This window comes from Trifolium pratense, linkage group LG6 (assembly GCF_020283565.1).
Source record: "Trifolium pratense cultivar HEN17-A07 linkage group LG6, ARS_RC_1.1, whole genome shotgun sequence".
NCBI classification, from domain to species: domain Eukaryota; kingdom Viridiplantae; phylum Streptophyta; class Magnoliopsida; order Fabales; family Fabaceae; genus Trifolium; species Trifolium pratense.
The window spans coordinates 31,299,012-31,313,114 of record NC_060064.1 but is presented as its reverse complement, the minus strand read 5'-3'; the positions used below and the strand labels follow the sequence as shown (position 1 = coordinate 31,313,114).

The 14,103-nt window shown below is 33.0% G+C and overlaps 2 protein-coding genes across 3 annotated transcripts; both read left to right on the top strand.

The window, feature by feature from the left end:
• The first annotated feature begins 1,455 nt into the window (after positions 1 to 1,455).
• Positions 1,456 to 7,361, top strand: LOC123891525 (protein-tyrosine-phosphatase MKP1). Its single transcript, XM_045941405.1, has 3 exons — positions 1,456 to 4,602; positions 5,191 to 5,375; positions 7,059 to 7,361. Exons 1-2 carry the CDS (start codon positions 2,080 to 2,082, stop codon positions 5,245 to 5,247), a joined length of 2,580 nt encoding a protein of 859 aa, XP_045797361.1. The 5' UTR covers positions 1,456 to 2,079; the 3' UTR covers positions 5,248 to 5,375; positions 7,059 to 7,361.
• Positions 7,362 to 8,906: 1,545 nt separating this feature from the next.
• LOC123891526 (pentatricopeptide repeat-containing protein At2g01390) lies at positions 8,907 to 12,565 on the top strand. Of its 2 annotated transcripts, XM_045941406.1 has the most exons (4): positions 8,907 to 9,748; positions 9,961 to 11,431; positions 11,648 to 12,015; positions 12,327 to 12,565. In XM_045941406.1, the coding sequence occupies exons 1-2, from the start codon at positions 8,989 to 8,991 to the stop codon at positions 10,965 to 10,967; spliced, it is 1,767 nt and encodes a 588-aa protein (XP_045797362.1). In that variant the 5' UTR covers positions 8,907 to 8,988; the 3' UTR covers positions 10,968 to 11,431; positions 11,648 to 12,015; positions 12,327 to 12,565. The 2 variants fall into 2 exon arrangements, with proteins under 2 accessions (XP_045797362.1, XP_045797363.1); XM_045941407.1 differs by having other exon boundaries at positions 8,947 to 9,748; positions 9,961 to 12,015.
• Positions 12,566 to 14,103: the final 1,538 nt, after the last annotated feature.

The following is a 14,103-nucleotide window of genomic DNA, read 5'->3' as shown; positions in this document are numbered from 1 at the left end:
TTGGTTAAATTATTTTCTTGACTTTTACGATCACCAACGTTTTACAATCTGAAAAGATCACCTATAATATCTGTCATGTGCTTATACAAATATATGTTTCAATGACTTACTACAAATTAACCTAATCAAGCTTCACATGATCAACCATTTTTGAAAGAAACACAAATATCATTGAAGGATATATTTGGAAAGGATTGTTGATTCAACTATTTTTAGGTAAAAATTTAGTTGTTTTTAATGTTTTTCTTATCAGAGATGATTTTATTTAAAAGATATTGGATACGAGTATTTTTCTTATTTAAAAAAGCATAAAACGTGCCTAGAATGAAAAAGAACAAAGTGTCAAATAATTTAATCTAACCAAGAACCGGAGGGAGTATGTATTAAAACTATTAGTAATTTATAGAGACAACTAATAATTAAAGGAATATTTTTATATTGAAGTCTTTAACATGTATCCTTAAAATATAATTTCTCATTTCTTTATATTCTTTAACGTGTGTCTTTAAGACATAATTTATTATTTTTTGTATTTAAAGTGTGTAAGTCTATTTACTAGACAACTTAAAAAAAAATAATGCTAAATGATGTATCGATGCGTTTTTTTTTAATTAACCTTCTGATTCTCAAGGTAAGTGGTCTTTGTAATCCAGAGTTCGGCCGCAAAGTAAGTACAGTCTAACAAAAAATTGTTTTTGTTAGAAATCAAACTTGAACTTTCCAAATAATTCGTCTTAAAATAAGCGCATTTTTTTTTTTGGTCACGAAGCTCATTAACATAAGAAGAACTCATTAAGTTAAATATCTTAGGTATATCACGTATAGTTGAGTCTTTGCTCATACTTGGAATTTTTATCTTTTAGACCTTTGACTAAAAATCACCTCTCCCGCTCCTGATTTTAATTAATGTTTTTATTTTGAAAGGGGTTTTGATTAATGTTTTAGATATTACTTAATATATAAGCAAAGTTTACCTTTTCATTGTTTAATTAATATATATGGTCTAAAAATCAGATATATTAATTATACAATAAACTTAAAAAGATAAAATTTGCTTATATATTATTACGGTGGGAGTACTAAATAAAGAAAAATTTGATAGGAGAGATCAGATTTATGCCAAAAATAAACTTTTTAAAACATAAAAAAATAAATCTTATTTTTTTTTTACAACCTTATTTATTAGTTTTCTATAGATAACCAATATATATCCATGTAAGTAAGATTCATATTTCAACACTCCACTTGGTCTGGTGCTAATTTGGGTTTTTGAAAAATGTTCTTTTCAATGTCTCAATTTTGATTTTACTTGGTGTCAATTTTGATGGACTTTGTCTCATCGAATTAGTCGCTCCTAAAGTCGATTTCAAAAAAAAGAAAAGAAAAAAGTAAGATTCATATTTGACCAAAAAAGAAATTAGAAAAAGCCCTCCAAACACAAAAGGAATAAAATTTAATTACTTTTGACCAAAAAAAATGACATGAAAATAATAACACTCTCTCACACAATACAAGTACTATTTAGATGACTCAACCTTTCCCCTCCCTCCTATAAACACCACTTCTTCTTCCTTGCTCATTCAACAACTCAACACCCCTTCTTTTCCCAATTCCAATTCCCTTAAAAAAGATAAAAATAAAAAAACACCTATCTTTCAAATCCCAAAATCACCCATCTTCAAAATTTATAAAATTATTACAGCAAAAAATAAAATAAAAAATCCTTTTTTATTTTTATTTTTATGTTGTTTCATTTTATATTTGATTGATTGATTGATTTTATTTTAATTTTTCACTTCAAGATTCCCAAATCCTATTTTCATTTTCATCACTAAAATTTCTATCAATTTATCTTTTTTCTTTCTCTTTCAAATGCTTCATCCTTAGATTAGATTGCTTCAATTTCACAAAATTCTCCTCAATGCGCACCGTTTTGTTCTATCGAAGAAAACCTAGTTTCTAGGGTTAGAATCTAGTGTTAGGGTTCACAAAATCTCCTCAAATTCTCTCTTCTCTTTCAACAAGTTTCCATCTTTGTTCAAAACCCATCAAATTGTTGCGATTACGAACCGATTTGGCATGGTGGGTAACGACGATGCTCGAGCTCCATGCCACCTTTCAAATTCCCGAAAAATGTTTTGGCGCTCTGCTTCGTGGTCTTCCGCTCGTACATCCGCCGCAAACCCTTCCGGAGAATCGGAATCGAATTTCTCAGATCCCAATTCCGGTGTTGAGAATACCAACCGGAGATTCCCTCCGCCGCCGTTGACGCCTAGGTCGCAGCAAAATTGTAAGGCACGGTCGTCGTGTTTGCCGCCTCTTCAGCCTCTTTCGATTGCTCGCCGGAGTTTGGATGAGTGGCCGAAAGCGAGTTCCGACGATATCGGGGAGTGGCCACAACCACCTATTACTCCTGGTGGGAGAGGTAATGGTAGTAGCAATAGTAATAGTACTAATAACAATGGTGAAAGATTGAAACTTGATTTGTCTACAATTCAGCAGAATAATAATCCTGATAGTAGGAATAATGGTGGACTTGTGAAGAGAGATAAGATTGCTTTTTTCGATAAGGAATGTTCTAAAGTTGCTGAACATGTTTATCTTGGTGGTGATGCTGTTGCTAAAGATAGGGAAATTTTGAAAAGAAATGGGATTACTCATGTTTTGAATTGTGTAGGTTTTGTGTGTCCTGAGTATTTCAAAGCTGATTTTGTGTATAGGACTTTGTGGCTACAAGATAGTCCTAGTGAGGATATTACTAGTATTTTGTATGATGTATTTGATTATTTTGAGGATGTTAGGGAAAAGAATGGGAGGGTGTTTGTTCATTGTTGTCAAGGGGTGTCCAGGTCGACGTCTCTTGTTATTGCTTACCTTATGTGGAGGGAAGGACAGAGTTTCGATGATGCTTTTCAGTTTGTGAAGGCGGCGAGAGGTATTGCTGATCCGAATATGGGGTTTGCTTGTCAGTTATTGCAGTGTCAGAAAAGGGTTCATGCATTCCCTCTTAGTCCTAGCTCTTTGTTGAGAATGTATAGGATTGCTCCTCACTCGCCGTATGATCCTTTGCATCTTGTTCCGAAGATGTTGACAGATCCGTCTTCGTCTGCTTTGGACTCTAGGGGTGCATTTATTGTGCATATTCCTTCGGCGATATATGTTTGGATAGGTAAGAAATGTGAAGCTATCATGGAAAGGGATGCTAGAGGGGCTGCGGGTCAGATTGTCCGGTATGAGAGAGTGCAAGGATCGGTTATCATGATTAAGGAAGGTGATGAACCACCATATTTTTGGGATGCTTTTTCGAAGTTTTTGCCTTTGATGGACATGAGTGGTGGCAGTAAAGAAGAAAGTAGCAAACCATGTCTTAAGTATTTTCCTGGTGACAGGAAAGTTGATGCATATGATGTGGATTTTGAAGTTTTTGGAAAAGCCATTGTGGGAGGTTTTGTGCCTCCATTTGCATCATCAGAGAATGAACATGAAACACATCTTCCTGCAAGAGAGAGTAGTTGGAGTGTTTTAAGGCGGAAAGGTTCCTCTCCTAATGTGAAGGAATTTGTCTCAGCCCCTAAGTTATCCCTCCCACGGGTTTATTCAGATTCCATGTTGTGTATTCATACATCACAAATTCAACAATTTCCATCACCCTCAATGTCGTCAACATCATCAACTTTATCATCATCCTCTTCACCCCCTTTTGTCTCTCCAGATTCTGTTTCTTCTGATTCCAGCACTCACTCAAAGTTTTTGTTAGATTTGTCCCCAGATTCCTCCACTCTAGTTTCTCCAGTATCTTCATCTTTGTCTAGCTTTTCTAATTTGTCCCTCTCGTCAAATTCTACTTCTCAACCAACGTCTAAGTGTACAGATATTGATGGCGTCAAGTTATCACATCCATGTTCTCAGGCTGCCTCCTTATCATTGAAAAAACCATCAACTTCCATTGCTGAACGCAGAGGTAGTTTATCCAAGTCTTTGAAGTTGCCACCCCTAATGAATAATAACACAAAAACAATAGATAAACCATCAACTATTCGTTCCAGTCGGGAACATGGTGTTCTTGCTAACAACAACTTTAGCTGTGTGCAAGATTCAGACAGTATAGATTATTTGTTTGATTCTACCAACCATGTCAAAGGTGAAGGTACGAATTGTGAGCTGGCATCACGTCCAGGCATTGTTGATAGCGCAGGCTGCAAGGAATCACCACTTCTCAGGAACTGTGTTGAGCCTTTGGGACATAGTTTCTCAAGAGAAGATTTGAACTTTACCTCATCAAGGGGAGCTAATGAGAGTGGCTCGTTACAGTGTAGTAAGACACGAACTTTAGTATATCGCTGGCCCAGTCTAGAAAAGATTGAGACTTTTGGTGCAAATCATTTGGGCTCGGAGGCTGCTTTTGTCATATTCTCTCCAAGCATGCATATGCATACAGGAAACATTTTGTATATTTGGGTAGGGAGTTCTTTCAAACTGGATACTTCACAGGCTCAGTTAGATAGTGATAGACAGTCTGATTTTCTTGGAGCAGTTGACTGGAACCAAATTGGTTGTGATCTCCTTGCTCAGTTTGATTTGCCGAAGAATACAGTCACTAAGGTATATTATCCGATCTCCCTATCACCTCACACTGTAATCAATTTGCATCAATCATGACATGCATATTATATATAATATAAATGGACTGCTCCGAAGTTGTTGTATAAATGTCCCGCAGTTCAAATCATATGAAATGGAATTGATTTCATGCTTTTTTGGTAAAAAGTTGTAGTATTTTCTTCGGCTCCCAAAACAGGAAGTCTCTCTTTCCCTCTTTTAGAGTTGAATTATTGACGAGTTAATGTAAGAGGCAGAAGATATTTGATTGGCCTGCTTTTGGAATGTATATATCTACAAACCACATTCTTTTTTTTTTACTTTTTGAAGAAATACTCAAAAAAGGGTGAATTTGATGATCAGCTTTAATGATTTTAAAGGCGATAATTGTAGTTCACAATCAGTCTTATTTATTGCGGCAAAGACGTGGAAAACAAAAACCCTTCAGCATCCTTCCCTTGTGTTGATTTATGTTATATTCTTCCATTCGTTTTTTTCTTTATTTCCACTTAGATTGAATTAAGCTTTATGCACTGGATTGTTGCGAATGCTTTCATTTCTCATATTGATAATTATTCTATTCTTGAATAGATTGTTAAAGAGAATGAAGAACCGCAAGAGTTCCTTGCTTTGCTGAGTTCATTGTAGCACAAGTAGTACTAGGAGAAACCTGGGTTCAAGTAAATTTCGCAAGCTTTCCTTCATCTGCAGCTGTCTCTATGTGTCAATTTTGAAGGCTCTAATATGATTTCCCCTGTGAAAAGAAATCCAGCGAGGTAACAAATGGCTTCCTCCTAGCAGTTATTATTATTATTTCTGAGCATTTAGTTTACTTATATTGCTTTATGTTGACTAATTTATCATGATAAAAGTTGGTTATTTATATATTTATCTACTGTTTGTATCAACTGTTAAATAACATTTTTACACATTTTTTCTCTATGGATGAATAAGTACATCTAAGTTAGATGTAGCAAATGTTGATGGACTGATTGCATAAATGTCATGTTGAACAATTTGCTCTGATTCTGTTTCATGTTTTTCTTTAGTATCCACGCCTTTACTTTGATGAATGTTGCATTACATTAATTGTGTGATTGTTTCTCTTCTCGATACCATGAAAATCATCAGTCTCAGAAGAATACAGTTGCATTAATCTTAGTTTTTTGTTATAGATAGTTAAATTGGTTTATAAGTTTTGGAAATAATACATTAAATCTCTATGGAAAAGGAAAACCTTTTAAAAATGTTACTTATTGTTATGGTATCTACTCACTTCATCTCATATTTGTTGCTTCAAAATATGGGTAGAGTATTAACTGCATTTTTCTGATTATGTCTTCATTTATTTATATTTCAACTACCTACTTTAATTGGTCATTCCACCCATCTCCTACTGCAATAAAGACAATTCTAAAAGAGTTATTTTGCCTTGTAAATGAAGTAATTGATGATTTTCTTTAGACATCTATATGTCTATAGACATTAAGAGTGTGTTTGGATGGAGGAAAGTTTTGAGGTAAAATAATTTTAAATTTGATCCAAAACTTTTCAAATTTATAAAAGTGGCCCAAAATGTTCACAATGAAATTTCTTATTAATCCATTATTAAAAAAAATAAAAATCATATTACTATATTCAAACACACATTTTAAAATGAAGATAATTCAAATACAATAATTTGAATTGCTTAGCATTTCAAATCCTCTAAAATTTGTAATTACTCCAACCAAACATACTCTACGAAAAATATTCAACTTTCCAATGTCAGCCATTCATAAATAACAATAAATAATAGATTGCACAAACACAAGAAGTCATCAATTGAATTGCAGCTGACAAAACAGACACTTGTATTTATTAATGTTCTGAGCAATGGCGGAGCTGACCTTCACACAGTGGTATCACGGGAATTGTGTGAAGGTCACCCCTGCCACTTGCAATTCTGACGTTTTGTGTTTGTTCAATATGTTGTTCATTGTTATTTATGAATTGCTGACTTTGGAAAAAGCTAAATAGGGACCAATTTGCAATTTTAAAAAATATTATAGAGGTTGATTTGAAAATTTTGAAACATTTGGGAGGAAGGAATTTCAAATTCCTAGCTTTTTGATGTCACTTGAAAGTCCTTAAATTTAACTTTGACAAAACACTTCGTAAATTCTCATCATTTTTTGGGAAAAAAATTCAAATTAATCATCCAAATAAGGGAATTTTGATAAAAGAATTTAAATTCCCTCAAAACATTACTTTACCTCAAAACATTCCTCCATCCAAACACACTCTAAAAGATAAATAATATTGTTTCAAGCATCAAAAGATTGCTGCCTGTTAGAAAATGTGCATGAATGAAAATTCTTTTGGATAGTTTTGGAAATTAGGCCATTGTGTGCGCGTGCCCGTGGTCATTCACATATGCATGCATTATGATGACTAACTATTTTGTATGTTACTTGCAGGAGGTTGCCATTCAATGGGTCCAATGTAGCTTGGCTGATTCTACATTGCTTTAACATTTTCAACCTAGACATTTATTTGCAACATACTGATTTTTATTTAAATATTCTCATGTTATTTAAGGAGGAAAATAATCTCAAATCCTTCATTAAATGTATCCCTTATTGAGAATTTATAAATTGATAGAACAGCTCAATGTTGTATAAGTCCTTCATTATAACAAAATCACATAGTTTTAGTTGCACATTGTATATTACTGAAACATGCTTGTATGATAGACATCTATGGCAATTATTATTTTAGAAGTACTTTGCTATGTCATTTATGTGCAGACTACTAGTAATATTGAGCTGATCCAAGGCCAGAACTGAAGTGGTTAGGCTGATTTTTGTGAGTTTTGATGCATGCTCGAATTTTATTAATCAAATAGGAAAAATGTAGTAATTTAAAAATCCATTTAGAATCCAGTTACTACTTGATGATGAAGTTTGTTTGAGGAAACTCTAGAGGGAGCCCATTGATGGATGGTTTTTTATGATCATTGATTTTCAAGTAACTTGTGTGAACTTAGTTCGTGGTGGAGGTTTTGTTCATTTGAGATATAATGAACACATGCAAATTTGAAATGGATGTAGTCTCCAATTTTGAAGTTGTTTTGGGTGCAAAAACATCTTTCATTTGTGTTCAAGGTAAGAGTATGGTTGAAGTGAATAATCAGTGATAATGTTGGTATCAATTTTTTCCCCTTGTTTTTCACAATGCACAAGAAATTGAAAATCATTTTTGTTGATGTAGTCATGAATTTGTGAATCCAAAATCTGTTTTGTGAAGGTTAACATTACTAGGGTAATAGTCATAGTTAATATAAAAAAATGAAAAAAAAGAAAAAAAAAATGATATTATCAATTTTCTTGTACTTACTAAGTAAGATTTTTTTGTAATGTAGTGATCAAAATGAATTGTTTGACCAACAACTGTACTTCGACTATAAAAAATAGGAATTTCAAATTTGTGATGTAGAAGTAATTTGAGAACATTTTTTAATTGTAAAAAGATTTCTACCATAATAGGAAATTAAAATTTCAGTAGGTCCTTCTATGGAATAATATTTCTTAGTTTATTCCAATCCTTAGTGAATAATGGATGACAATAGTCTCCACTGAATAGAAGTTGATGAGATTTTTCGTGCTCATCTATTAACTTTCAAGTATCTTCAAATTCATAGTTGTCAAGTATCTTAAAGAAATCTGGATTGATTTTACCATATCACGATTCAAAAAAAAGAAGTAACAAAATAGTTAGTTACTTCTTCCGTTTTAACAATATCAAAATGGATAGTGTTAACAAAATATAATATATAAATTTGCTAACCTCATTTATAAGATATATAGTTAAGAAAACTCCTAAAATTTCACCTTCAATGACATGTTTACTTGAAGTCATTGTGTGATATTTGAAATTTAGAAATGAAGTTGAAGTTTAGTTGAAATGTTTTTGATTTGTATTGCGAATATTGATTGGTTTATAAACTTGAAAAAGTAACATGGTGATAAATTGTGAAAAGATAAAAGATTCACTAATGGAAAAAGAGATAATATTCATTGTTTTGGTACATTTATGAACTCGAACATGAAACAAAAAATTCGAACCAATTTAATTAATTTATTGTCAAATATTTATTTAATTATTTAATTAGGCAAAAAAAATATTTGTATATTAAATTAGGGGGTTACTCAGCAAATTTTGATGATTTTTTTTTTAGTATAGTGGCTAAAAAATTCACCTAAATAAATGAAGTATCCCGGACTCGAACCCAATTTTACACATATAGTCTGATGTCCCTGTCCGATGTTCCTAGAACTAAGCTAACGGGACCACATATGATATTCTCAACAAAAACAAACCTAACCTTTAGCTTCATCAGCAACACCAATGACCAGAATCAGAGTTTCAAAGCTTCATGGATTTCTCAAAAACATGTTCGTTCCTTCTTCTTCCACAAAAACCATTCATTCCCTTCATCAATGCACACAACCATCTTCAAACAAATCCATCACTCCATTTCGCAACAACACTCCCAAGAAGAAGAAGAAGAAGAAGAAGGATTGTTCACCTTATTCTCCTGTTCCCACAGAGTACATGAGACACATAATTGGGAACATTTACAAAACCCTAAAGTATTCATCTTGGGATTCCGCTGAACAAGAGCTTCAAAATCTCCCTTTGAAATGGGACTCTTATACGGTAAATCAGGTTCTGAAATCACACCCACCAATGGAAAAAGCATGGTTGTTTTTCAATTGGGCTTCTCGTATCAGAGGGTTCAAACACGATCAATTTACTTACACAACCATGCTTAATATTTTTGGTGAAGCTGGGAGAATTTCCTCCATGAAACATGTTTTTAATCATATGCAGGAGAAAGGGATTAGGATTGATTCTGTTACTTATACTTCCATGATGCATTGGCTTTCAAGTTCTGGGAATGTCGATGAGGCAATTGCTTTGTGGGATGAAATGAAATCAAAGGGTTGTTACCCAACTGTTGTTTCTTATACTGCTTTTATCAAGATTCTGTTTGATAATCACAGAGTCAAGGAAGCTACTGGTGTGTACAAGGAGATGATTCAATCGGGTTCTGTTCCGAATTGTTATACTTATACAGTTCTTATGGACCATCTTATTGGTGCTGGTTAGTAATGCCTTCAACCTGTTTGTTATATTGTCTACGAGGATAAAAGTGTCATTTTTTGTAGGTTCTTTTATATCTAGAAATGAACTTATGCAGTGCACTTTTTGACAAGTTGAATTGAAAAACTTCTAACTGCTATATTTTATGATTTGTTCTTTGTTGTTTAGTCTTTTGTTTATGTAAAGTTCAATTCTTGCTTTTGTGGATTTTAGGAAAATGCAAAGACGCTCTTGAGATTTTTGAAAGGATGCAAGAGGCTGGAGTTCAACCTGATAAAGCTGCATGTAATATTCTGATTGAGAAGTGTTCTAAAGTTGGTGGTACTGTGTTCATGACCCATATACTTCGGTATATGAAAGAAAACAGTCTTGTTCTACGTTACAATGTTTTTGTGGTAGCAATGGAAGCCTTGAAAATTGCGGGTGAGAGCAATGCCCTTCTAAGGCAAGTCAATCCACACTTTTATTTGGATTGTAGCTTTAGGAAGAAGGCAAATGACAGTAACACAGTCATTGCTGATTCTTCTGCTAGTATCGATAAAGAGCTTTTATATGTTCTTTTGAAAAATAACAATCTTGTTGCTATTGACCACTTACTTCACGGGATGATGGATAAGAAAATATCCTTAGATAATAAGTTTATCTCAACCATTATAGAGGAAAATTGTAATTGTTGTCGACCTGATGGTGCTTTGTTAGCTTTCAAGTACAGTGTAACAATGGGAATAAGTATCGAGAGGACAGGATATCTTTCTTTAGTGGGCTTGTTAACCAGATCAAATAAGTTTCCCAAACTGGTAGAAATTGTTGTGGAAATGACTAGAGCAGGGCATTCTCTCGGAATTTATCTGGCTTCACTTTTAATTTATAGGCTTGGTTGTGCTAGGCAGCCATCTATTGCCATGAAGATTTTCAATTTATTACCTGATAATCATAAGTGCACTGCTACATACACTGCTTTAATTAGCATTTACTTCTCCGCTAGGAGAGTTAATAAGGCACTTGAAATTTATAAAATCATGTGTCAAAAAGGAATTTGTCCAACGTCAGGCACATATAATATATTAGTTGCTGGTTTAGAAAGAAATGGCAGATATTCTGAAGCAGAACTTCATAGGAAAGCAAAGAAGAGTCTACATTCTAATTTTGGTTCTCAGGAAAATCTTTCCACAGAGGGAAAGATATGTGACCTTCTCTTTGCTGGGGATGTAATACTTTGATTTTGATGCACTGAGAATCCTCATTGTTGATTCAAGCTTGAGGGAATGGTGAATAGTTGCTACTGGAGAGTGACATATGCCTACATGGCACCTGCTGTTTTCTTTTCTCAAGAAATCATGGATGTTTTGATTCAAGATCATGTTTATGAGAGATCGATGCCAACGCGGTCTAATTGTACATTTCTATCTTCATTTGCAACATCTTGCAGTAAATGCTTTGGAACAGATGAACTTGAGCTTTATGTTCTTTAGGAGGACAGTCATATGTTGCATAAAATAAGAACTCTATAAAGGATGTTCCCATGCAGATGCTCATAACTTTGTCCCAGTTAGAGACAGGATGCGTGGTTGTTAAAATGTGGGAGGACAGCTATAGACACATCCGAAAAGCCCCCGACTTAAGCATGATTGCTTTCGAAGTATCTCCTCTCCTTCATGGGCACCCATGGTATTCTTGGAAACAGGTCTAATTCAATGTAAATTTTCTTATGTATTGTCCTACGTAGAAGCTTATGCCCCGTTTATTTTCTAACAACAATTTCAATATTCATTTTCATATCTTACTTTGTATGTGGGTGGCTGTGATGACATTTGGATGTATATTTCTTCTTTTTAAACAAGCCCTTAGATGACAATATTGGCTTCACGGAAATGATTGTTTTTTTATCATTACTGTGCAGTGGACAATGCAAACAAAAATGAATCCCAAAGCTAAAGCCTTTAAGACGGCCAAGGCTGTGAAATCAGGTGGGCCAGTGATTAAGAAGAAAGCAAAGAAGATCAGAACAACAGTCACATTTCACCAGCCAAAGACATTGTCGAAGGAAGGGAACCCTAAGTATCCCCGCATTAGTGCAACACCAAGAAACAAGTTGGACCATTATCAAATTCTTAAATTTACTTTGATTACAGAGTCTGCAATGAATAAAATCGAAGATAACAATACACTGGTCTTTATTGTTGATCTCCGTGCTGATAAAAAGAAAGTTAAAGATGCTGTGAAGAAAATGCATGACATTCAGGCTAAGAAAGTGAACACTTTGATCAGGTAATGAACATGATAATGTGTCTAGTTTTCAAAATGTAAATTTTAATTATTGAACTTGTTCCCCGGTTAACCAACTGAATGTAGTGCAATGCAACTAGTTGCTTTATCTGTTGGTTATGTCTAGTAGTTAGCAAATGTATGTACTTGTAGCATTAGACATGAATATGCTAAAACTATGAAAATAACCTAAAAAATGTGTTTCTATTACTTTTGAATTTAGAGTGCTTCAGTATATTAGTATTGTACACAGTATAATACTAAACAATTTACCTTTGATATACTCCTAACCACATTTCTTCTTTTTTTGCAAGCCTGATGGTACTAAGAAAGCCTATGTCCGGTTGACTCCAGATTACGATGCATTGGATGTTGCCAACAAAATTGGTATCATCTAAGTTGAATTGCTTATTTGAGCAGAGCTAATCCTTCGATTCTAAGATAGTTGATATATATCCTGTATTAAGACTCCTTTCTCATCCTTATACATTACTACTCTGGTGTATTCAATTTTGACAACATTTTCATGACATCAATTTATATTTTGAAGTTACTCGTTGCATTTGCTTTATAATTTAATTACTGTTTTGGTATGCAAGTTGTTAATCACCAGAAATTTATTTGCAATGTATTGTTCTTGTTCTTAGTTCTCATGTTGTCAAAGTCCATGGATTGAATAATCTGTTAGGTTTTTACCAATATATCTGTTAGTTATTGAACTCATTTACTATGAAAATCTGTTAGGAACTTAGGATGGCATATAAGTAAGGAAAATAAGTCAGAAGCCATTCATTCAATCATGACTTAATGCCATTTTTTTGGTCTTTTTATAGTTTGAAAAACCAGACATAGTCAGGTGCCTACCGTATTTGCAAATTTGGTAGGGGCCGTTACATGTCTCACACATAATACTCGGGAGATGGTGTCTGATGATGAATATGGGTTTCCCATGTTGTCTGATAACATCTCTTGGAACGGTGTTCATCGTTGCCCAGTAATATACTTTATTATTATTTGAGTTTCATCTGGACACCACATCACAAATCCTGTCTACAGTTAGGATTTATGAATTTTTCATATTATATGCACAAACAATATGTAACTATTGCAGGTTCGTACAATGGTGGCTAAATAATTTGCCCTCGTGTGTTAAGATGCATTAGTCGTAAATTTTCGGTAGGTTTTTTTAGAGGTCTATTTAGGATCTCCATTTTGTTGGGGTATGAATGAGTTAACAAACCTCAATTAGATTCTACGACAAATTCACATATTGAACTTTAGGCAGACTTTTCTCAACTCATGGATTCGGTAGAATTTTAGCATGAAATATTTTACTTCTGGTTTTGGTTGTTATGTTCATAGTAATATATTATTTTAAACCTGTCATGCATTTTGCATTATATCATTGTGATTGGCTTTTCTATACTTATGAACTTCATTTTGGAAAAGTGACTAAATTACCCTTGAACTTAGTAATTTAGTAGATAACATTAGTAAAAAAAACATGAAAAATAGCATGACTTGTACCGTTTGAATTAGTCACATTAGTTGCATGTTATTTTCTTATAAATACATTAACAACAACAACAATATTATTATTATTATTATTATTATTATTATTATTATTATTATTATTATTATTATTATTAAAAGTTGTAGTTCTACTCTATGAAAACTTTATTTTTGTCCAAAATATGTTGTAACTTTTTTCTTTTAATAAAAGGGTCGAAGTTAACCATTTCAAAGTAGTACTCTCTCCGTTTTTTTATAAGTGTCAAGTTATAATGATAACACCAAATTAAGAAAATGTATTGTTGCATCTTATCTTTCTATTATACCCTCATCTTAATTCACCAATAAATTCCAATTTTTTTGCACTCTTTCAAATAAATTTATTGTTATACAAAAAAAATATTGTTATACAAATTCTGTTTAAATCTGAATATAACAAGGAAGGAACAAATTTTTCTATCGTAAAAAAACTTTGTTTAAAAAAAAACTTTAGTTTTTCAAATATATAAAACAAATTATTGGAAAAGATAAGAATAATTGATAAAGGGTACAACTGACAAATTGTATCCTTAAAACACA